General features: G+C 39.9%; 1 protein-coding gene across 1 annotated transcript in view; it reads right to left on the bottom strand.

The window, feature by feature from the left end:
• Cdkal1 (CDK5 regulatory subunit associated protein 1 like 1) overlaps nucleotides 1-26,412 on the bottom strand; it is a 528,588-nt gene that overhangs the window by 202,771 nt on the left and 299,405 nt on the right. The window contains exon 10 of the mRNA XM_028775689.1: nucleotides 18,665-18,831. Coding sequence (XP_028631522.1) covers nucleotides 18,665-18,831 — 167 coding nt within the window. The remainder of the gene's footprint in view (nucleotides 1-18,664; nucleotides 18,832-26,412) is intronic.

The following is a 26,412-nucleotide window of genomic DNA, read 5'->3' as shown; positions in this document are numbered from 1 at the left end:
AAGAAAGGAGAAAGAAAGAAAGAAGCAAGGAGCTCACTTAACAGGACAGACAGGGAAGAGTAGTGGCAACTTGGATACTGTGCTTTTCTTAAACATCCCACCCAATAGAGATTCTCTAACTGAACAAATCTCCAACATATCAGACTCATTAACCATCTCATTTTGTGCCATTTCACTATCTGTGCCTCTAAAATAGTAAGGAATCAAATAATTTAATTCATTTGTTTTCACCAAACACTGAAATATGCAACCTGAGGAGCATCCCTGTAAAGAGGACACAGCCCACTTCATCTCTCAATAACAGACTTGTGATCTCTCAGTAGACCCTGTGGTTCCCAGGGCAGCACAGCTTTGTAGTGTATGCCTGGTTTCCGCTTCCACATGACCTGTTTGCAGATTAGACACTGCTACATATGGCCTCACTATTCCCCCTGGGGTAGTATGGGTTCTACATATGCACCATTATCTGCTGAGGTGTCTGTCATACCATGGACCAAATGGGAAGTGAAATGTTGGCAAAAGGAAGTCTCCCCACCCCAACCCTGACCAGAACCAGCTTGCAGTCCTTGTTCCTATAACAAGGCATTCACTAACGATGTCAGGTAGAACACCAGCCACTCATGAGGCTCGATCAGAAAAGCCCAAGAGCCACAGGCTGGAGGTGTCTATCCAATGGATTGCAGGAAACTGCTACCAGAAGCAGAGCCTGGGCAATGCCACGTGCACTATGTTCTTGAAGATTTCTATGAAAAGCAGCCAAGCACCAGCTGCATCTGTGTCACTGTACAAACCCAAAAAGTGGCCAGTAAAGTTTTCACTTCATTTTGAAAAACACATAGCATTTTGGGTTAGTAGAGTCTGTGGCATCTTGGTACTCTAAAATTTTAGATTGACTTTTGTAACTTCAAGGCAGTTGAAGAAGTAGAATATAACTGATTAGATTATTAACTTATCTATCAAACAAGGAAGTAAAACATGGTCACTTTAAGTGATGGTGTTTCCTCACAGAATGAGAAAAGACCCAAGAGACTGAGACAACGCCCCTCCTACCACTTCTACTACCTGACAAAGAAATAAGGATCAGACAGACCTGGTGATATAACTTGCCTCCAGCCACACTGTAACAGAATGCTATAAACAGAACTAGAAACAATGTCCTCAGTTTCACAACAGTGTCTGTTAAAGACAATATGTACCTTTATAATGGAGACTAAGCTAATTTGTGTCCAAGCTAATAGAATATTTGTGGTTTAATTATTCAGTCTACTACCATATCTAAAAAAAATTATGTTCTTTATTTCATTATTTTAAGTATGCATTATATTTACTACCCACAGGGAAATATGACTGACCCTAACACTTCTCCATTTGGAGGGAATTATTATACCTGATCATGGTTAATAATAATAATAATAATAATAATAATAATAATAATAATAATCCCCACAAAAGAATCTATGTAAGGTGACTCTTGTAAGAAGCTAGCAGCCGTGTCTTGGATGTGTTCTGTGTTTTCCTTACCTATCTCTCTCCAAATGCCCCAAGTTAAAACTTTTCCTCAATAAATTCAACTATTAAAAAGAAACGGTCTACCTAAAAAAGCAATGGCAGCTTTCTCTGTGTGAAGTACAGGGGTAAGACAACAAATCATGTCTACCCCAGGACTCTGCAATTTCACTAAAAAAGAGATTGTATATTACTCTTTAGAAGACTTTATAAAACATTCACTAGAAAAATTATTTTTAATAGACACAATCTAGAAATTAATACAATACTGACTAAGAAAATCAGTAAACAAACTGTGGGCATTTATTATACAAAACTTCACAATAAACCAGAAACAAATTATCCAAGACATATGACGGGAAGAACTCAAAAAAACTTTGTGGGGAAAATAAACAAAACACAAGTCTACTTACATTGTATTCAGGAAATGGAGATGTGCCAGTGACAGAATTCCTTAATTCAGAGCAATGGCTGCCTTTAGGAGGTACCGATGGGAAAAAGATGTGGGGGAAATCACATGAGAAATGTGCTATGTCTTTTCATGTGGCACTTGGCACAAACATCCAATGAAGAAAGGCTGTACGGACTCACTTACCCTGGGGGTTACTGTACTCCATTGTACCTGTTATGCCACAATGAAAAGGAAGAGGGGCAAGAGGAGCATCGAGTGGCTACACCACACATGAGCTCTGGGTGTGACTCAGAAACTGTGGCTGATGAAGGAAAACATGGACCTATTACTTCAGGAGGGTTTCCTGCTTTGTACTACATACCCCCTTTTATAAATAATGTTTTACTCTGGAACAAATTTTATTAATATCTGATAGATGTTTAAAGGTTTTATTATAGGGATGTGCATGCTGTGGGTTGGTTTGGGCATATGAATACAAGTGCTACAGAAGCCAGAAAATCGTGTTGGATCACCTAGAGCTGGAGTTACAGGCAAGCATCAGCCATCGAACCCGTGTGCTGGAAACTGAGCTCAGGTCCTCTGCAGGAACAATAGCTGCCCACTAAGCCACGACTCCAGTCCTTGATACGATTTGTTTTTAAGCATAAAAATTCTACTGTAGGGATAAACTGTAATGATTCAGACAATGAAACATTATTTAGACACAGAAAAAGAGCTATCTAGCCAAGAAAATATCACAGTAACTATACATGATTACTAATCAAAAGATGACGGTGTACAGTTTACTATGATTCCAACTAAATAATTCTGTGGGAAATCTGAAACTATGGAGAGAATAAACACATTAGTGGGATCGGGGTTAGGGACATTTGGGACAGTGACACTCTTGTCGTGATGCTGTAGTGTAAATACATTCCATTAGGCCGTTGCCAAAACCCAGAGAATATATTCCAACAGTGAACCTTCCTCAGACAATGCCACATAGGATACCAGCTGCAGGAATCCCCACACCAGGCCAACTCAGAATGAGAATCAGATACACGTATTGGTATTGGGTATTTTCTGTTTGGGGCATACACAATTTGAATGATTTTGATCTTAAGGTGCTTCTTATGCATGGGAAGCACCATTTTGCATTGTTTCACATTAGTCTACTTTATCTCTCTCTCTCTCTCTCTCTCTCTCTCTCTCTCTCTCTCTCTCTCTCTCTCTCTTTCTCTCTCTCTCTCTCTCTCTCACACACACACACACATATATACACACACAGTAGCACCCAGCTCATGAACCACCAAGTCTGCAGGACTACCTCTAGGCTGATAATAGTCACTTTCACACTTTGCAGACAAATTGCCCTGATGTACTAAGCAGGTATCTCCTATACCTTGATTTCTTAAAATGAGGTTGCAGAACTTAATGAGGATTGTGCAAAACCTGATAGTGGTAAAAGTTCTCTGAATGTACAACAACAAAAAATTACTTCAACTACAAATACCTTATCATGGGCAAAACTATTTAGCAATGTGGCATTGTGTGACATCACTGAGGCCTTCGTCCTGAATACAAAACATGCACCTGCACATTGCAAATGCTGCAACACCACACAGAGTCAAACACCCAGCTGAGCTTTGAGACTACTTTATGTTGTGAACTGCAGTGTTTCTCTTGTATGAGTAGAGCAGTCTCCTGTTATTATAGAATATAATAGTTTAATTATAGAAAACAAAGGCTTTTCATCTTTTCCTGCCATTCCATTATAGTAAGCAGCAGCAGCAACACAGATTCTTTCTCAGAATGCACCACACTTTCAGGAGGGACTGGCTAGTGCACGGAGGTGAGAAGAGGAACACTGTAGGAGTGCTAGAGTTGGGGGAGGGGGAGTTGAGTTTGGAACTGAGTCTGGGCAACTATAGCCCTGAATCCACAAAGAGGAATCCTGACCTGGAGATGAGGGAGACAGAGTTATCAGTAGGCATACAGCATGTACACAGTTCTAATTGTGTATTTCCATCCCAGTGTCCTCCAATTTTAAACAAATGTCCTAGTTTTGAGGCAGGATGCACAAATAAGAGTTAGCAGGATATATAAGACAGCTGGGTATCTTTACCCAAATATGATTCAAATACCTTATTTCCAAGACACAAGTGATTCTAAACTACACAGTCCACTTCAAAAGACAAACAAAATCGATAAATACTACCAAATTAATATCATGTGTTCACCGCAGTCTGTCATGTGACTTCTTCGTTGTTAGAATGAACCCAAAGGCCTGGAGGCAACAGTCAATCAGGAATAGGCTGGAATCTCTCAAACTTTGAGAGGTAGGTCTTTTGGTCTTTAAATCCCTTTACCCCAGTTCCTTGTTAAAGTGACAGACAGCAAAGACAAGTTTTCTCAGGAGATGGTCTTAGTTAATGACTGCAGAGTTTAAGAACTTAAAAGAAAGCACATTTGACAAAATACTACACATCTTCTATTGCAATTTCTTTACAAATGTATCAGTGTCACTAGCTATGAGAGAAGACCCATTTGGTCTCACAGGCTAGTATCTTCTTTTCTGACAGGGACTTGGGTCTGCCTCATCATTCATGCCTTTCCTAATGAGAAATGAATAAAAACTGAAAATGCCTTACTAAAAGATTGCTTTACATAGGAAAAAAATTCTACAATACATGCCTGCTCTTACATTCCTAGGGCATTCTACAAAGTATTACCTAATTCTCCTTGTATAGGCTAGATGACTGCTTAAAAGTACCATTAATATATGAAAACACCAAGTCCTATGCAAATGTGAACATTCACACTAATCTGGAACATACCCAGGGCTGTCCTGAACACTGGCCCTGGCACTAGTCAATCACACAAAGTCCTGTCTTCTTAGGTTTATTTGAATTCTAAACCCCAGTGTGTCTGCAAAGGTGAGGCAGGTCCACAGGAAGATGGGGGCAGCTGGATTCACTCACTGACAACCCATATGTAGAAACTGTACCTGAACCTGATGTAGTGAAAACAAGCAAGGGAGCTAGAATGGAAGACGTAAAGAGGAAATACAAAGAGGTTACTGCAATTTTTTCTCTTTTTTGAAGAGGGTGGTGTGGGGAGTGGCGGGGAGGGTTAGCTTACACTTTCAGGTCAATATCCATCAAGCCTTCTTTTTCTGAGACATAGTCTCACTCTGTAGGTCAGGCTAGCCACTTGCAGCCTTAGCCTCCTGGCATGAGCCACTCTGTCCAACTTGTTTATCTAACTTTCTTTTTTAAAAATTATTTAAGAAATTGAAAGAATTGGGGGGCAAAAAGAAACATAACAATAAATAGACAAACTTTTAATGATCACACCAAGAGTGAATAAATAAAGAAAGACTAGCTGATGCCCCGAGGAACTTCCAAAGGGCAGAGTATTGCCAGAGGGTTGTGTGAGAGTCCACATGAACTCACCATCAAAATGATCCAGTCTCCTACAGAGCCATCCGTGAGGAGTAGGAAGTCTGTTCATGAGTCAATGGCTATTTAAGGAACAGAGATCTCATTGAGATATGTGTGTGTGTATGTGTGTGTGTGTGTGTGTGTGTGTGTGTGTGTGTGTGTGTGTGAATTGAGTGTTTGCATTGGATTATCTGTAACATAGAAAACACTTGCAAGGGAGGGAATGGGGTAAGACTTTACACAGAAGAAATGCCCTAGAGGAGGTCTCAGACTCAGGATAGAACGAGAGCCAGGTATTCCATCCAGGCCTCCCTGACACAGCCTCAGACAAACATGATGCACAGCTGTCACCATGGCATTGAGATGATTAATCCACAACACTCGAGAAGACATGACAGATCTCTGAAAGGCCTTTTTGTCTTCATGTTCCGAGATATGTCAAGTAAAATAAGTTTGAAGAAATTTCAGAAGGCTCACAATAAGGTCTATGCTATCATGATCCTTTAAACTGTTGTTTCTTTCTCTAAAAATGTCAGATGTGAATGGACTGACTATGATTCAATTAATGTCTCAAATGAGTGACAGACCTAATTCTGATTCAAAGCTTCTACTTTGAATCACAATTAATAGTCAGTTGGAATGACAATAAAATAAACCACCATAAAGGTGTAAGAAACGCACTGGGAATGGAAGTGAATCACACTAAAATCTGCATTTATTTCAATGATAGTAAAATCATACTTTCTACTTGAGGAGAGCTTCTTCCCAAATCATACCTTACTACAAACTATGGAGTTAACAGCATTTCTAGTTTGATATCTTTTCAATTTAGTAAGGAGATGTCAACAACAAGCATCTTTCCAATGAGCAATCATCTAATTAAGTGATGTGCAAAGATGAAGAAGATGCTCTAGAAAGGGCGTATCACCCACCTAGCAGTCTACCACTCACTATGCATGCAGACTATCATCAGCATCAACAACACAAAGCATAAAAACCATAAACATGAGCATATATCAGAACAGGAACAAAATATACAATAAGGTTTTTAATAAAAGTTATCAGTTTAATGAGGAAAATAGATAAACCTCAGAGGCAATATATAGTTTATGTATGAGTGTTACTTTTTGTGTGGTATCTAGGGCTCCCAGTATGTAATAAAATAACAGTTTTATCTGTAAATCTCTGTACTTTCCATGATGGAGACTCAATTAACAGTGATCTTTGTTGCCAGTCACTGACAAATGCCACAAATTCCTCTTCAAAAGCTCTTTCAGAGCAGATGGCATTGTAAGTGACTGATGGCACCTTTGACGTGGAATACAAAAATCAAGCCTGAAAAACGATTTAACCTCACATATGAATGGCCTGACAAACAGGCAACCCATCTCCAGACACAAACTATATTTAATGATGTTACAAGGAATGGTGGGGGTAAAGATCTCTGAAAATACTCACTTCCATCCAACAATAAAGTTGATGTCAAAAGGTAACAGATAATCATGTTTTTTAAAACTCAGGAAATTAAGATGAGGCTTTCAGCAATGAAATGCCATACATGAACTATGGTAAGAATACCATGCTATCTATATGTTTGCAACCTACACTACTCACACATCCCCCTTCTTGGCTCCATGGCCCCATGAAAAGCAATGGCCTTCTATCAGTGTATACCAATAGCCTGTGAGCCACAGCAGCAACTTCAAAGTCTCATTCTCAGAAAACTGCCATTATTTGGCTTGTGTGCAAGCAATAGCTGGCTTGTTTAACGTGACCTGGCATTCACCCAGTGAGAAGAGCCTTTTGGCCAGGGGCATTTGTCAGAAATAATCAGTTGCCAAGTGTTTAACATCATGGCTGCCTGAGGCTCTGAAGAACAGTTGGGGCAAACAAAAGCAAAGCAAGAGGCTTAAAAGGCAAAGTGGAGGATGCAGTATCTATGGGGGACTTGAGAAAGCACAGATGTACACACGAAACTCTACAAGACCACAAACATGTATAGTCTCCCTCAGTCTCAGTCTTTCTCTTGCCGTCTCCATCTTTCTCTGTCTGTCTGTCTGTCTGTCTGTCTCTGACTGAGTGTGCCTGTTGTGTTCACTTTTTTCAGGTTACGTACATGTTCAGCAAATACTTGAAGAGGTGCTAAGTTCTCACCTTTCTCTAAATTTAAAACATTCCACAAACAGGAAGTGAAGGCAAGGGTGCAATTAAGCTGGCTTCTCTGACAGATCAATGGAGACATGCAAAAATTGTCTTTTATGGGCTGGAGAGATGGCTCAGTGGTTAAGAGCACTGACTGCTCTGCCAGGTATCCTGAGCTCGATTCCCAGCAACCACATGGTGGCTCACAACCATCTGTAAATGGGATCTGATGCCCTCTGCTGGTGTGTCTGAAGACGGCTATAGTACACTCACATACATTCAACAAATAAGTAAATCTTCTAAAAAGCTTGTTTTTTAAAACATCAGTTGATTACTAATCATAATAGGTGAAGACATCAAACAAGATCTAGATTACAGACATTACAAAATTAATTCTGTAAAGGCATCAATAAGCAAAAACAGTAATACAAGCCTCAAAAGCGCTACCAATCTGTTTTCTTCATGTTGTTTATAATGTCCAGTTTTCATAAACAACAACCAAAGTCTCCCTTTGCAAATCCAGCTTATACTCAGGGCAAGTTACTAAATAGAAAGAAACTGAGAAAGGCCAGAAATTAAGCAATACAAAGACTTTTCAATCATTTAAAATGCAATCAAAGAAACATTCCTACAGAACTAAATGAAAGCAGGAGAACAATGTCTCCCTAAAGAAAACATACCATGAATGATACAAAAATCAACATACACACACACACACACACACACACACACACACACACTATAAACTTCTGTTGTGAAATGTTTATGAGCTCAAATAAAAATTCACTTCAACTTTTCAGGAGGTGTGAACACTCAGACGAATCAATAAGCTCAACAACAGGTTAATTAAGGCCCGAGGGACACAGAGAAGAAAAACATGAAGAAAAATGAAGATGTAGAGTTTTCATGGAGTCACATCACTGGCCAACAAGTGCACTGACACACAAAATGGAGGTGTTTCAGAAGAAGAGAAAAGAGAAGAGGAAAGAAGACCAAAACAGATGATGCTAGTTTGAAGGAAAGCATTGTGGAGTCTCTGTACTTCTAAGCAGGAGCTAGACCTCCATATGTCATAAACAAAGCACTGAAGGTCAAAGCAGACAAAGTAGAATCAGCAGAATCAGTTTAGCATGTGCAGACGTTCTGAATAATATTGATAGTTGATTTTTTTAAAATCAAAAGAAAGTAAAGGCCCAAAGTCATTAGGATAAAAGAAAAAGATGATGAACCAAAACCTCTATGTCTTGAGAAGCAATCCCTCAAATATGAAGGAAGTGAGATATTCCTAGATAAACAGAGACTGACAGACCTGCAGACACACCTGCCTTTCTAGTAATACGAAATGAGGACATTTACATTGAAAGGAAAGAACACTGAGGAAAACCTCCAATTTCCATGAAGAAATGAAAAGCAATGATGAAGATCACTCCATGGTTATGAAGACTATAAATGTTCAGGGACACGGGAGAGTGTATCTTTCAGAGTGGCAACATGAAGCATGAGTGAAGAAAAGGTCTCACCAGCAGTGCTGAATAAGCTATTATAGCCAAGCTGACCTAAATCCGAACTAGATCAGTGCAAATTAAGACACAAATCCCTAAAGGAATCACCTAAACATCTGTCCATGATGCAGCAAAAACAGCAAGGGGAGAAACAGCACACTGGACAACATGGGCCAAGAGAGGAGTGTGCTGTGCATTGAAATGGAACCTGGAAAAAAGAAGTCCTAAGCTAACGTGGCATTCTTCAAGACGATGGTATGGATGTAATCAAGTGAAAATGGGGTCACACTGTACTAAATGCCAGTGGCCCAGGAACTGGTACTTAAAATAGGGGAGGCCTGCTTCGGGGGGAGAACCCTCTTGGAGGCAAGGGGGAGAAGGAATGGGATAAGGACTTATGGGAAGGGGAACTGAAGGGGGCAACTGCAAGAAAGTAAATAAATAAAATAATTTAAATTTCAAAAAAAGAAAAGAAGAGGGCATTGTGTGACAGAGATAGAGATGAAATCACGTGTCCACTTAAACTAGACTAGCTTGATCAATGCCAAGACCTCCAGCAGCAAGCAGAAGTCAGGACTGAGCTAGCTCTCCTCTACGCCTTCATAGGAACTAACCCTGTTAACACCTTCAGTAGGAAGTTCAGCCTCCAGAATTGAAAGAATTTGTTTCTGGATTATTTTATTTTGTTTTGCTTGTAAGACATGATCTCATGTGGCCCAGGCTGGTATGGAAATCAGGCCATTTTATAATTTCCTAGTAGAAGGAGTAGTGATGGCTCAGTGGTTAAGAATGCCTGCTGTTCTCCAGAGGACTCAATTTCATTTCCCAAGGCCCTATTAGATGGCTCGAACCCATCTATAAGTCCATCTCCAAAGGATCCAAATTGTTATATAGCTGAAGATGACTGTGAATTTCTTATCTTCTGCTTCAGTCTCCTGAATGGTGGGATTATGAGTATGTAACGCCAGGGACCCAAGGCTTGTCTACCAGTTCAATGATACTCGACTGACCTAGTTGCTGTTACTAGCAACCTAGTTTATGGTACATCTTTATAGCAGCTAAATATAAAAGCACTGAGAAAGAAGTTGAAAAATGTAAAATTACTAAGAGTGAAATACAGTAGCTAAATCAACGCAAGTGGAATATCTAACATTTAAACTGACCAAAACATAGGCAGAGATTTGCTTGTTTTTGACATATCTTAACACATAAACTACGAAGATTTCTTCTTTTCTTCTTTATTTAAGACAAAATCCCCTTATATATCCCCAATTAGCCTTAAACTGATGGCAATCCTCCTGCCTCAGACTTTTGTGTATGCTAACACTTTAAGCAAGATTTCTTCTTTGTTGCCAACTGTTAGAGCTACATTCATCCAAAACATTTTCCCTTCATAGGCAAGCTTCTCATAGTCATTTTAAGAGCACAACAATATTGTATAAAAATAATCAGATTCTCTCTTGAACAGGTCAGTTTTACAACTTGATATAAAGAAGAGTCACTGGGGCAGAGGGACTCTCACTAGAGAAAATGCCTCCAGCAGATTTGTCTCCATTGTGGGTGGTGTCATCCCCTAGGCAGGGAGGGAGTCCTGGCTATTAAGAAAATAGTCTGAGCAAGGCAATAAGCAGTACTCCTGCTCAGTTTCTGTTTAAGTTCCTGCTCTGAATTCTGATTTGACTCAATGATAGACTATGAGAGTGAGGGATATTTAACTGAAATAAACCCTTTCCTATCCATGGTGTTTACTTACAGAAATAGACACCTAACCTCTCACATTGATGAACAATTTGCAATCTTTCCATATTGTTTCTAAACAGACTGATTTTTTTACTGGGTCCATATTTCATATCGCCCACCCCCTTGCTAAAAAAAAAAATCACTATTTATTCCATGTAGACCTTTGTGTCTGTTCTCTATTTTACTTTGGCTATGGCACCTGTAAATGAAGGTCTTCTCAGCACTAAAAATAACTCCAATGTTTTCAGTTTAGGAGACAGTTGTTATTTATTGTTAAGTGACACTTAAGATTTTTGGACCAGAATTGCAAAAGCTTAACATTTCCACATGTATTATTTCTGAAGCAGGAAAAACAGATAGTGAGGTGAGCAGAAAGGCGTGTGTGTGTGTGTGTGTGTGTGTGTGTGTGTGTGTAGAGAAAGAGAGAGAGACATGAAATATGAACAAATAATTCTATAGATGACAGACAGACACAGCAGACTATAGAAATAAAGCTCATTTTCTGACAGATAGGCAATGTGTCCCTCAACAATTCTATAAACCATTAAGTTCATGGTCAGATTTTCTGTTCCACACCATGAATCATGGGAGAATTCTATTAATCTACCTGATACAAAATATGAGAATTTCATCTTATTAAGTGGTGAATTAGCTAGTGCCTAAGGTGGACTTTTAGGAGGCTATCAGAGAAACTGCTGAAGAATGCTGACTGCCTGTGTGTTAGCAAGTCTCTGAGCTTGTGAACTTAGAAGTCAATGGCCACTTTTCTTAATGGCCAGAGCATAAAACTAACAGGCATGGTGCACCCTACTCTTCGAACTGTAATAAGTTTAACAGCTGAGAAGGCTTCCTCAGCTACTCTGAAAAAAATAATGTATTTGGCAATCTGGCAAATCTTTTTCTAATAAAAATAAAAATGAAGTCATATATGTATCTTAGGCCCTCTTTTATAAATGCACATCAAAATACTAAAGATAAAGTATAAAAAATTGTAGGCTGTAAAAGAACCATGCAAATTCCAAGGTATCTCAAATTCCTAAAAGCAAAGAAAACTACTCAAATGCCTGTATAAATTTAAAAAGGACTGCTCTCTCTCTCTCTCTCTCTCTCTCTCTCTCTCTCTCTCTCTCTCTCTCTCCCCCCCCCCCCCCCTCCCCCCCCCCCCCCCGTGTGTGTGTGTGTGTGTGTGTGTGTGTGTGTGTGTGTGTGTGTGCATCAACTACACAGAGGGATATGGCTCAAGGCATTGGAGTCTGACCTCCATATTTCATATAATCCTTGTCAACAGTCTGCTAAGGCTTTTACTCTTATGTTCTTCTTTTTCTCCCAGAAAAACAGCCATCCCCTCTGGATAACAGTCACATACCATTGTACTTCATGACCCATATTCAGTCACTCAGGCACAGGGGAGAGACAAAGAACTGTGCGAATGGAGGAGGCACTAAGAAGCATCCATCCCAACATGGTTGGAGGTACCTTAGGGTAACCAGGAGTGATTTGCACACATTGGGTCTGATCTCCTATAAATATATTTATAATTTAGACACTGGAATTGAAGTTGTAATGAAGCCTGCAGAGCAGGGATTTCTCTATGAAGGCTGAAGGGCATAAAACCAATTTTTAGGCACAGCATTTCTCTATTGTTCTCCCCAGGAAGACAGAAATATCCAAAATTGTTTCCACTCTTAGGAGTTTCCTCCACAAAATAGTTCACTTTCCTCTAAAAACATATCCAGAAGATAAATATGAAATAGCATTTTACAAAACATAAGGGCATTCATGAAGGAAGTGAATAACACAGACAATTAGACAACAGAGTAATCTATCCTGAAATCTAGTCTGGATGATCATGTGAACATCCTTCAGCCTCATGCTATTTGGAGGTCTACCGTATAGATCTGATGCTAGAAACTGAAGCTCAGGAGGCAATAAATGACTTGCTTGGCGTTGAAAATTGCTTGCGCTTCTTGAGTTAGTTTGGCATTAGAGGCTGGACCAGGGTACAAGTAGGCATTATATGAACAATGAGGCTGAGACATAGGAATAGTGAGGATGCCATGTGCTTCAGTGGAAGGCTTGACTGAGGCTTCAGAACAGGCCAGCCCAGGTCCTAATAGGAATCAAAGAGCAGAAAACTGGATGAAGGCTTGCTGATGCCTTGCTGATGGGGAACAGCATTTTAGTCTCATCTTGTATCAGTAGTCAAACCATCAGGAAGTCAGGCTGGTCCTCTCTCTTACCCATATCTTCTCTTCCTAGAAGTGCTTCTGTGGTCTCTGCTTCAGGTTCTGCATCTAGTTTCCTGCCTTAGTTCATGCCCTGACAGACTGTATACTGAAAGATGAAATAAACCCTTCGCTTTTGATCATGATATTTATCACAGCAATAGAAAGCAAACTAGTATAGTGTGTGTGTGTGTGTGTGTGTGTGTGTGTGTGTGTGTACCAGTACCAGAAGGGACTATTTTGAATGGAAAGAAAGAGATTTTTTTATTAGAAGTTTCTAATAAAACCTGATAAACTTGCTGTTTTATTTTAGTTAGTGTGTACAAGTTCTGGGTTTCATGATGGCATTTTCTTTTTTAAAAAAATTAATTTATTGCTATTTATGTGTACAAATACTTTGCCTTTGAGTATGTATAAGTACTGCATTTATACTTGGTGCCCAAAGAATCCAGAAGAGGGTATGGGATCCCTTAGAACTGGAGTGACAGATGGTTGCCAGCTACCATATGGGTGCTGTGTTTGAATGCCATTATGGCATTTCCATATATGTATTTCCTTATAGGTTGTCATACTATCATTCCCCATGATTCTTCTTTATATCTTAATAATCTCTATCTTTCCATTCAAAATAGTCCCTTCTGGTACTGGTGTATACACACACACACACACACATACACTATACTAGTTTGTTCTCTATTGCTGTGATTAATATCATGATCAAAAGCAATTTGGAAAGCAAAGGGTTTATTTCATCTTTCAGTTTACAGTCTGTCAGGGCATGAACTAAGGCAGGAAACTAGATGCAGGACCTGAAACAGAGACCACAGAGGAATGCAGCTTATAGATTTGTTCCCCTTGGCTTGCTTAGCCCACCTCCAGGACCACCTATCAATGGGTGGCAGAATATAGTGTTCACCATTAATCAAGAACATGCCCCCATAGACCTGTACAAAAGGCCAAGAGTGGAGACATTTTCTCAATTAATATTACTTTTTCTCAAATGACTCTGGCTTTTATCAAGTTGACAAAAGACAAACAAAAAACAAAACAAAACAAAAACCCCAACTAACCAGGACACACATACACAGATAGAGACACAGACATACATACATACATACAGGCAGGCAGGCAGGCAGGCAGGCAGACAGGCAGACAGACAGACAGAGAAATACACACAGTTTCTTCCTCCTCTTCCTCACAATTTTCAGATGGACATCAACTACCCCGCCCCCATGTTCAGAGACTATATTAACCTTCTGATGTTTCCATGAAGATGCTAAAGGAAAATGAATGAGCGCTGGTCAGCAGCAAGAGCAAAAGATGCGGCTCCAGCAGTCAGGTAGATCTGCACCTGTATGTTGATGACAGAAACACAAAACTAACTTTCTTGTGACACTCTCTCTCTCTCTCTCTCTCTCTCTCTCTCTCTCTCTCTCTCTCTCTCTCTCTCTCTCTTTCCTTAAAACCGTCCAACATACATTTTTCTTTGTCAAAATCCAGAAAATATTTAGCCTAGAACAGTTCAGAATCTAGTTACATATTTTTCTATTGTTCTGGAAAGTATCAATCCTGGGCAGGGAGGAGATGTAAAAATCCCATTTGAACTGGTCAGTCTGGAAATTCTGAACCACTTTGATAAAACTCGAGTACAACAGGTCCTGAGTCTGCCATTATATTGACATTAGGAGGCATTTAGACAGCCTGCCAAACCAAACATATTATTAATGTTCATAAATTACCATGCACCCAGAGTCCTTGACAGCTATGCATTGTCTTTTGTCAGACACATGAGTTCTACTGAGTGCACAATTAGGTTAAAGGATAAGGTCACTTAGCTAGAAACAAGTCCGCTAATATCATGAGTAGCAGGAGGCTGATTGCTTTAGTAACTAAAATGTTTCCAAACAAAAACACAGGGAGCGTTGCAAGTACACCTGTTTGCATTAACCTTGTGGTGCCACGTGTCTTATTGAGTACAAATCTGTAACAGTCTTATAATCTGTATGAGTGGGGAAGTTGGGGGAGTGTTATCTGGGGTGAAGGGGCTCTCCTTTCTCAAAGAAGAAGGGGAGGGAGGAATGGGAGGAGGAAGTAGATGGAGGGGGAGCTGATATTGAGATATAAAGTAAGTTAAAAAACTATTTCATGATATCAAAAAAAAAAGAAAGAAAAGAAAAAAAGAAATCAAGCAAGTCACATGGATGTGAAAAAAACAGAATTCTCCTTAATTAAAGCCTATTGTGTGAAGCATCTTCCTGGATCACAAATAGGCCATGTTGTACAAATCTATCTCCTATTTTCCCTTCTAGGACACTAAGGCTCAGAGCTGATATTTCAACAGTAGGTTCCTGGTCCAACAGCTTCAGCTCTTATCCCCTTCCCTTTGCTGGTGTTCTTTTGTTTTGATTTTGTTTTGAACTCACAGATATCCACCTGCCTCTGCCTCCCAATTAAAGGTGTCCCAGTACTGCCTGGTCTGGTCCTGTTTTTCATTTTCACCATGTTGCCCACCTTAGCACCTTGCTCCGCCCCCTTTTTAATTTTCCTTGGTGGCTTCCCAGCGTCTTAGGTAAGTCCAGTACTTCCTGTTGAGTGACAGGCCCGGTGAGAGGGCAGTGTCGAAGGAAGGGGCACTGCTGGGCAATGGGCCAACGATCTTGAGTTGGTCTTCTTTCTGAAGCCCTTTGGACCCTTGATCACAGGGTAACTTTTGTGTCACACAGGGTATATATTTGTCAACCACAACATGAATCTGTAACGAAGGAGGATGGACGTACCATCAAGGTGTGAAGATCTTGTCAAAATGCTAAGAGTTTAATAGCTCTTACTTTCAAAGGTCCTGCACTTTTCCACTTTATGCCTGCCTTTGTTCCTTGTGTTGGGTTAGAAGCCTATCCTCAGAAAAGTCCATTTATCTTAGTAACATGAAACCATGAGTTTCTACAGGGCATGCACTTATTCTCGAAACTCATTTACATCATCGTCCTTAGCTATCCCTATTGGTCACAATGTCATGACTTCAAAGTTTGTGATTTCATGTGGGCTCTACACTTTCTTTTATGAAGACGATGCTTCCTTTACTCAATCTTTTATACTCACATACTGAGCACTCTTGATTAAGAGAGTGGCAGTGAGTGAGGAAAGGCCAAGACTGTTTCAAAGCAAACAACAAGAGAGTACACCATTATGACAATTAGAATTTCTTCTCATGTTGAGCTGGGGATGGAGCAGAGTTGAGGGCACATACCCAGCATTCCTGGGGCCTTGCCAGCACCACACAAAGTTAAAACAAAAAAAGAGCCAGGACTTTTTTACATTTCTAGAATTCATGAACTAACCATTTGGTGGTTGCCAGATACAGAAAAGTTACACTGAACAACACTGTGATTCCTGTAAGGTCTTCCAGAACACCTTTGGGAGGCCAACAAGTCAATCACTGGTATATATGGTCTGCGCTGGCACGTGCTATGAAGATGGCATCTGTGGCTACAATCCTGCCACCAATTAAAATGCTGGGTTCATTCCAAGAGAGACTCATCTGATACCTTTGCAGAATCTTTTTTTTTTCCTTGTGATTACTTCCTACCTGAATTTTGTCAAAACTTCTTAAGAATCTGGATCAACTTTTCTTTCCAATCTAAAGGAAATGGCATGTTATCATCAGCTGTGTATCAGTAAAGCCCAACCCCCTTCATACCAAGCCACATCTAGTGCATTGTCGGGCCTCTGCCATGCCTGCCTCACACTTCCTGAAAACACAGCGAGACTGCCACAGTTCCGCGTTAACTGAGAGCACTTGCTTTTCTCAAGTGTTAAGTCAAAGTGTTAAGTAGAAGTTGACATGCTTGTGACTCATTTTAAAATAGCAAATTATAATCAGCCAACACTGTATGAAGCATAAAAGTCATTCTCTAAATCACATGTCTACAGAAAGACTGAGCTGGGAAAATGTGAAGAACAAATCCGAAACACATCTCCTCCATATACTACATTACCAGTTTGTCATCAACCCTTGGAAGGATTTCGAAAATATGCTACTGATATTAAGGTTGCTATAATAACAAAACTCTCAACTAGCTCACTGAAATAATTTTTAATTATTATATGAGTGTCTGCAGTGTGTGTGTGTGTGGGGGGGTGTCAGAGGACAGAAAAGGGCATCATGGAATACACTGGAACTGTAATTATAGGCAGTTATGAGACACATAGTGTGGGCAGTATGAACCAACTCTAGAGGAGCAGTAAGTGTTTTTAATTTCTGAGACATCTCTGTAGATCCCCATGCCCTCTCCCAAGTAATATTGTTAATGTTTAAATAACTATTGGCATTTAGGCAGTAAAATTTAGCAACTATGGATGCTTTTAGCTTTTTGAAAGATAACTTTTCTATACAAACATAGTACAAAGAACACCCTTAATGAAAAACAAAACTTTTTTTTTTTTACTGTACATGTGACTAACTTGGACTTGGGTCCCAGACTCTGGATCTACAGTAATATTTCTCAAGTAATAATTGTGGGTCCTAGAATGTTCTTTTTCTTTGAAACAACTGCTCCTTTGTCCACATTCTTTACTTGGCTTTATGTGGTATCTGCCATCAGATACCACAGATCTTTGGACACGTGCCTAATTTTTTCTAGTTTGACATTTGGATACCTAATTTAAAGGTCAAATTCTGATGTATAGAAGTCTCTAAACTATGTTTCCTTCTTTGCTTACAGATGAATCCCAAAGTTTTAATTCCTACTTTCCTTTGATTCTTCTTGATCACTAACTATCTCCAGAAAAAAGACAAAACTGTGATGTCACCTCCAACTTAAGACACAGCATCTTTACAAACAGTTAAAATAAATATTGACTCTTGTTTGCAAAATTAGTCCAATATATTTGTAACTTTCAACTAGGGAAGGTCTCAAACTGGGGGAACCAAAATATTTAACTGTAGAGAAACTAACTAAAAGACAAAAAAAAAAAAAAAAAAAAGAAGGAGGAGGAGGAGGAAGAGAAAAAAAAAGAAAAAAAAAGCAACAAAGAGCTATGGTAAGATGCCAGGGACTAAATCACTTAAGCAACATTAAATAATGATGACTTTAAGAAAAACTGGAGAGATAGCTCAGTAGCTAAAACATTTGCTACTATTGCAAAGGATCTAAGTTTGCTTCCCAGCAACTACATGAAGTAGCTCATGACTGCCTGTAAGTCTAGCTCCAGGAAGACAGCACTCTCTTCTGCCCTCCTAGGGAAGCCCTGAACAAGTAGCATACACTAATGCAGACACATATAAAAACATTAAAGTGAAAATAAATTGTAAAGTGTGGTAGCTCAAACCTTTAATCCCAGCACTCAGGAGCAGAGGGAAGGCAGATCTCTGAGTTAGAGACCAACAAGTTTCAGGCCAGCCAGATACACAATTGCACACACACGCACATGCACACACACATGGTGTGCATGCACGCATGCACGCACACACACACACACATGCAAGTGTACATACACACGCACACACATTAATCAAATATTGAGGAAATACACAAACATCAATGGGATAGAATGATAGAAAGAGGAGCTTTGCAAGTTTCATTCTCTCTTGGGACTGTGAGACCATAGATACAGATGACAAGGGTTCAAAATGAAGTTTGTATGATGATCCTGTGGCCATCACATGGTCTGTGCTGGGGACATCTGTGTCAGCATGTCAATGTGATTTTCCCTTACCTCCAGATGCTCTAAAATATATGGTGGATTTGTCATGCCCAGCCTCAGCATGGCTCCCTCAGGAATCACTTCCACCAATTTCCACAGGAGTGTGGGGAGATCTGTGCCAATGTCTCTGCCATAGGCCCCGGTGTCCTCGCTGGTCAGCCATATCTCACAAACACCCTCTGTGAATTAAAGAGGATAATTAACAATCCTTCACCATACAGCTGCTCACCCTTTTTAATGCAATATTTTTCAACACTATTATGCAGGCAGGACGGGCATTCAATTGCAGAGAGAAAGCAGCTTATCCCTCTGTGGCAGTGGGTTATTAAGTTCATTTTATGAACACCAGAGAGTTTCAACAATGTCATAAATTACCAGTGTGCCCTATGAAGTCATTAACTTTCACAGCCAATCAGTTCAAGCATACTTCTCCAAAGCACTCTGATCAAAGCTAGAGCTTTAGAGCCACTCAGAGAACACTCACTGAACAGCATAAACCTGGAATGGAGACAGTTCCTCCACAGAATAGGAACTGGGAACACTAAGCTTGTTAGTCAGCCTGTTACCAACCCCCACAAAAAAATGTCAACCGTAGTCAAGGATTAACTCACAAGTTATTAATTATAAGAAATCCATTTTTCCCATAGTAACTATTTTAATTTCTCTCCTTTATTCAATTAAAATAGTGCTCACTTTGTTTTCATATTTTTTAAAAAAAAGATGGTTGTGCTTAAATTAAGTGGCTGCCTTGGAAACCCTCCTACACTCACTGCTTCAGACCTCAGGAAAGATTATTTATTTATCTATCTTTGTTGCTATAAGGAATCCTATCTTCAAATGCTGTGCTTGAGCTTGGATGGGCAGCATATGCCAGTGATCTTAGCTCTCAGGAAGCTAAGGCAGGAGGACTGTCCCAAGTATAAGGCCAAACGAGGTTTCAAAGTTCCAGGTTAGTCTGGACTATAGAGCAAGCCCTTGTCTGAGAAAGTCAAACCAAATAAGCAGACAGTTACAGCTTGCAGTAAAAGCCCTCCAAACATCTCGCGAAAATACTGTTGGGTTACCTAGTGCTATTAAAAAGGAGTGAAATAGAATGAGCAACAGCCACCAAGGTTTCCTGATAGACACACACACCCTTCCTGAACCCATATTCAGTGTGAGGATTAGCTGATAGTAAAAGGTCAAATGATTCAAAAGGCTAAAGTAAACAAAATGAGTGTGAAGTTAGACCTCAACATACAGGGGCATTAATGTAGTCTCCAGTGGGAAGCATGAAGGAAGTTTCTAGAAACCATCTTAAAATTGTCATTTCATGACAGAAGACTTTCAAGGAATACTTAAATTGTAATAGCCAAGAGAGGCAACAAATGGGACTTCTTTGTGAACATGAATAGATTCCAATTGTACAGAAGAAAGCAAACAACAGAGCTTTAAATTATCAGCAATACGACTCACAGCTTGGAGCTAAGAGCGTCGGAAACTATTCTTTCTTTAGATAACAGCTATATATTTTATTATTTTCAAACCTGAAAAAAAACTATGTATATGACTCAGGAGACCCAAGAGTAGATATGAATGGCAGTTCGGTTTTCACAGAGAATCAAGAATCAGCAATAAGTACAAAAGCTATTGAAACGAAGTTCAGTTAAAAACAAAAATTGGAATTTTTTAGTATTAAAATCAGTAATGTAGCTGAGTGTAGTAGGGACACCTTTAATCAGAAGGCAGAGCCAGGCAGATCTCTGAGTTGGAAGCCAGACTGATTTAGATAGTGAATTCTAGGCCAGACAAGGCTACACAGTGAGACCTTGTCTCAAAACTAAAACCAAACCACCAAAATAAGTAATGTTAGGAATATCTTATATGCTCCCTCATTTTCAATGTACAGCTTCCAGAAATAATAAATCCCCAAAGAAATAAATGTGGTAGGTATGGACGTTCTCTTTAAATTTATTTTTTCTGTTTAACATGTAGTATGTCAATACCCGCCCACCTCATGGCTCAGGGAGCATAACGTAGAATGGGCAGGAAGAATGTAAGAGAAGTGGGCTCTGAGATGCTGTCTTCTGAGCACACTGGACTTCTGAGGTCACCTGCACAAGCCAAGACCAGTCAGCACTCAAGCAGGCAATACACTGGGTTGCACCCTCAAAAAAGCAGAGGACATAAGGACAGCAGGTGGCTTGGCTAGGGGAGAAAGAAGGAAGTCTGAAACGGCAGGTATTGGAAATACAAGAATCACAAATTCAAGAAGCTAGCAGAAATGAAGTGGCCTTTTATATACAATTCTACAGAAAGGGACACAGCATTGAGAAAAGAAAAATGGCTGACATGTAGATTTGGTGCAGAGCAATGGTTTTAAAATCCCCTTCTCTTTTTGATAGGTCAGGACTTGCATCTCTCCCAAACTCCCCCTTTCTGTGGCCTAGGTCAAAAATTCTCACCCAGTGAACAACTTGAAGCTTGACTCTGCTCTTTTTTTCTAATTCTGGGCTCTATCATGAAGCAGACCACCTGTAACTTTCTAAATCTGAGTTGTGAGACAAGCTATGAGAAAGGAGTGGTGAGTGCTCCTGCTTGTCAACAAGTCTGAAAGTAGAACCTTCAATGTGTGTCTTAATATATGATCAAGCTATGGTGTATATACGTGCATGAAATTGTCAAAAATAAAAGAAACTCAAAAAGTGTTCCAATTAACTGTGCTCTCTCGATTTTAAAATTATGTATTTCACCAGACACTGCACTCATGAAAACCTAGCTTTTTTAAATGACAGGGTTTAACGTACCATAGCTTGGTCTAGAGAATACTCTGTAACTGAGGCTGGCTGCAAACCCTTGTCTCAGGCCCCAGATAATAGGACTGAACTATCAAGCCAGGATTCATACAACCCGCTTTAAAAAAAAACAAGACAAAACAAAACAAAACAAAACCCCTGTAATTTAAAAAATAGAAAAGGTCCAAGAAGAAAGATGGCCAAGTATCAACGTAAACACATTTTAAAACATTCTGAGAGAGGTTATAAAAACAGGACATTAACTGTGATTTTCCAGTTACTGGCATTTGAGCAACACAATGTGAATATTTTTAAATGAAAGGAATCTTAATTTATAATTTTTCCATCCAAATGGTTCCACATATGCCTTATGTAGAAAGAACAAGCTCCTGGAACAGTGGCCTCTCTGTTGCTAGATGAATCTAGAGGGGAAATCACTCTGGACAGAGTGGAAATGATATCCACTGGAGAGAACAGTGGTCTGCTCCCGCAACTGTAAATGTGGGGAGCAAATAGCCCCTGGGGCTGCAACCTCAAATGATATCACACGAGGGTAAGCATCTGTAAAACTAAATCACCACAACAGAAGCAGCAGTTTCTGTGTCCCTAAGACAGAGATTGCTACAATGCTCAGGCCAAGGAGACTATGTGGATGGTAAACCCTAGCCGTGACAGCTCTGCCTTGCCACATCAATCCTAAAGCTTGTTAAAGACCTGCTATGAATCAACAAGTTTCAGACATTGTAGGCTATCTTCCAATCATTCATAATAGTAAGAGGGGGTGTCTCACATTTTTACCACTAAGAAGCTATTATGGAATGAACGTAAAGCAAGGTGGAATCCCCAGTCTCATGTTTGGTGTTCCCTGAGTCTCATTATGATGCATATTGCAAATAGTCCCTGCCAGACTAAGCTTGTGCTTGAATGTGAGGGGGAAGCTGGGGCTACAGCCACCAAAAATGGACTTGTACTGCGGTACAGACCTGTTCATTTCTGCAAACTTAATTGGCCACACTTACAGACAGCAGTGCTTGCCTGAACAGCTTCAATCCTTCAGGACTTTATTTGTCCTTGCCTAATGTGTGCCCATAGCTGATACCAATCGAGATGAAGCTTCTGTATTCTAAGATTGCCTATCACAGAGGCAGGACCAGTGGGGCAGATACATGAAACTCTCTGTTCACTTCTTGTGAACAGCAGGGCTGGCCTGAAAGCCTACAATGCCAGCCCCAAAGAGATAAATCCAGCTGCACTGGAACTTAACTTCAATTTTGAAAACTAAGGACATGAAATGACAAAGAGAAGCATGAATGACTAAGAGAAACAAATGTATTACTACCAACTCCCATGCCTAGAAAAATAAATATGAACAAAACCATGCAAACTAGCATGTTTTTTTCAAAAAGAAGTTTACATTTTCCTAACCCATTCTACCATCCGAGTTCTACTCATTTCTCCAAACTGTTTTGTCCACCTGACATTCTGAAGTGCACCAGGCTCATCAGATCGTAGCAATCCTGCAGACTGCCTTGATAAATATCCTGAGGTTAGGAAGACATGAGTTGCACTTTGCAGGAAAATCCCTCTCTGTAACAATTTAGCCATCAAACCGAGTGTCATCTTCCCCGACTGAACAAGAACTCATGAGGCTACACCTCCAACACTGGCTCCTTCTTTCCAAGTAGAGACAATGTTAACAGCTGAGTTTCCAACTCTGCTTCACAGTAAACTGAGATGAGAGAAGTTGAAAAACACAGAGGCATAAAGGGTTAATAAAAGAATGATCATATCCTCAATAAAATATTTTTACAACAAAAAATCCTGTTCAAAAGAAAAATCAGAATTTATCAAAACTCAACTCCGATAGAGTTCGAATCTCTGTATGACTGCCACTACAAAAATTAAAACATAGACGCAGATCAATTTCCTCTGTTTCAAAAGTGAGGCGTTTTTAATAGATCTCGTTTTATCATTGGGGAAAAGTTCCACAAAAGTGGTTTCAATTATTCTATTGTTAGAAAAACTTCAAAACCAAAGATGACAGAAACGTAAGTACAGGAGCGAGAGAGGACCTGGTAGTTCCCTTGCTGTACAACCCTGCGAGCTAGAGCTCAGCTCCCAGCACCCACAGAATAAGCCAAGCACCCCAGACATGCCTATAATCTCAGCTCTGGATGGGTGGAGACAGGAGCTGTCCAAGACATCCTGGCTTCTATACTGGCCCAGAAATCATGGGCCCCAGGTACAAGGAGACACTCTGCCAGAAGGGAAGAGGCAGATGGTGACAGAGGAAGATGCTAACTCCCTAGTCTCTCTTCAACACATATGTGTGCCCCAAACACGCATGTGTCCATACACTCAAACACAGAAGGTAAGTATATTCATCTCAAAAGCTATAACATAAAACACATAACATAAAACAGTGATTAGGGGAATCCTGGTAAAAAGGCAGTAAAGTATAATGCCATCACAATACAGACGCTTTGCGTGTGCACTGGATAGCAGAGAAAGCTATATCAGCTTAAAGTTAAGCCTATCATCTCGAAATCTGTCCCACTTCTATTCCTTTCCCCTATCTCCTGGTCTTGCCTTCCATTCCTGCCTTTCTAACTTGCCCTTCATCTCACTGGTAACATCTGATTGGTTCCTCACTTTTCCATTCCATTCTAGACTTCTTACTAGCAATAAACCATACATGGAATAATTCGTTCTATTTATACACTGTGCATTACGTTACCTGATCTTGCCTCTTCCTGCTGTATGGATTGCTGTGCGTATTAGATTTTATGAACTCCTTTATAAAATTTACCTTGGAAAGTTCACAAATTGACTGTTGCTTAAGTACCTGAAAGGTCATTAGTAATGACATGGACGGTGCAGCCCATTCAGCCCAATCATTTAAATAGACATTTCAGATCCTGTACTGACATCCAAAAGTCCATGTCTTTGTTATAGACTGGGGAGGGGGTAAATTATCTTATTTGAAGAGAACATCATAGTAAGACTAGCCTAGCATATGCTATATCCCCAGACCTTTAGTGATGGAAGCAAAATCTAAATATGCAGCTCAGGCTGCCCACAAACTTAGTATTCTCTATCCTAAGCCTTCTGAACACTAAGATTATAGGTGTATGGCACATCTGGCCACTGCTTCTGTTATTAATGGTCTCTAGGCTGGGTGTTTCTGAGTTTCAGGCTTTTTTTCAATGAAGTGTAGAAACTCACACAGGTAGCAAAGCACTGGTGAAGTAGCCTGAAAGAGAGCTGCGGGCTCCAAGTAAGGTTTACTCCAGAGCCCCCAGTCCCTGTCCCAGGCTTCTTTTTATGGGTCTATGAGCAGAACTTGTTGCTTAGGGCAGAGGTGTGAACTTGACAGGCTTGGTTAATGTAAGTCTTTATTCCAAGTACATGGCTTTCTCTTGTTACATATGATTTTAACCATACACATGCCCAATTATGCGAAGGCATAGATTGACAAAGAATTTTCCCTCAAAGTTCATTGGGAAGAATTACTTTGTCTTACTTTACAAGCACTCCCAAACCAGTCCAGACTAGACCAATACAATGGCATCAGTTCCAGAATGTGCTTCAGGATGTATATGACAAGATAGGTGAAGTGCCTAAGAATTGCTAGGCCAAAGTAGGTCAGTGTGACTCATTGCTACCCTTGAAGAGAAGTGTGCTTAGGGATGTGCTTACATTCAAGGCGAGTAGGAGTCTCAAGTTGTTAAGTGATTTGTTGGAAAAGCTGTTTATATTGTGTATCAGGGCAAGTTCAGTCTCAAGCTGATGAGCTACCACTGCCTTTGACTGCTACATGGTATTTTATATAAATGATGCATTCTTCATGATAGTCTAAGTCATAGATCACCACAAACACAAAATACCAACTGTTTACCCAGTTCTCTAATGATATGCCTATACTGTATTTTTACAAACCCTCCCCCTCCCAATCTATGAACTAAGGTAAAAAAGAACTACACTATGCTTGTGTAGTCTATCAAAGGATTCCCAAAGTAGTAAAATATTTATGCTGCCTTCCAGATGGTGACAGCTGCAGCTTGTCCATGGTTCTGCAAATCAAAACTGCACCTTCTAAGCTGTCTCTGCAGGGACAATTACTGATAAAGAAACCTCTGTGGGGTTGGAAAGATAGGGCCATGCTCAAGGCTAGGCTAGTCACTCAGCAGATGCACATGATGACAAATGTGGGATCTCTGAAATCCTGGGCAAATTGTTGGCTTGGGCCACAATAATGATGACAAAAAATATAACTAAAAGGAAATATTGTAGCAGACCTTCTGCTGCCTTGAAGTATTCATTAAAATTTAGATAAAATTATCTTAAAACTTAAAACTAGGAGACCTGATGATGTACATGGGATCCCAATCCACAGGAAAAGTACACCTTGCAGGGCAGGACATCAACTGAGAGAAACAAAGGAGCCCATGAGTTCCCAGCTGACCTAGACGTATCTGCCAGAGCAGAAAAGAGCAACAGAGCCCAATACTTCAGCTCACTTACAGGGAAGGGAGCATTCCCAGCATTGAGTACTTGGAGAAAGCCATGGAGACACCTGGACTTAAAGTGCAGCAAGTTCTTACCACCACTCTCCAGCAGAATGATGGGCTGAGCATGTACGGGAGAATCAACATTCCCAACGTGAGAAAAACAAGTATGAGAAATCAGTAGGCTAAATTTCTAGAACACCACAGAGGACTAGGAACAGCTAAGGTCCCGAAAAGCAACAAGAAAGACTCTCATGGGTCATCAAACTGAGTTTTTATAAGTAATTATATAGATTATACAGAATTATAAAGAGAAGTTCTGTTAAAAATAAATACTGCTCTGGACTTATATTAAGAGACCTTAAAACAATTAAACTGCTTTCAAAGCCCTTAAATACATGGCAGAATGAAGACAGACAGACAGATAGATGATAGATAGATAGATAGATAGATAGATAGATAGATAGATAGATAGATA

The sequence above is a fragment of the Grammomys surdaster genome, unplaced genomic scaffold (genome assembly GCF_004785775.1).
Source record: "Grammomys surdaster isolate TR1022 unplaced genomic scaffold, NIH_TR_1.0 258, whole genome shotgun sequence".
Lineage (NCBI taxonomy): Eukaryota > Metazoa > Chordata > Mammalia > Rodentia > Muridae > Grammomys > Grammomys surdaster.
Note: the sequence above shows the minus strand (reverse complement) of the source record. Positions and strands in the feature narration are given on the sequence as shown.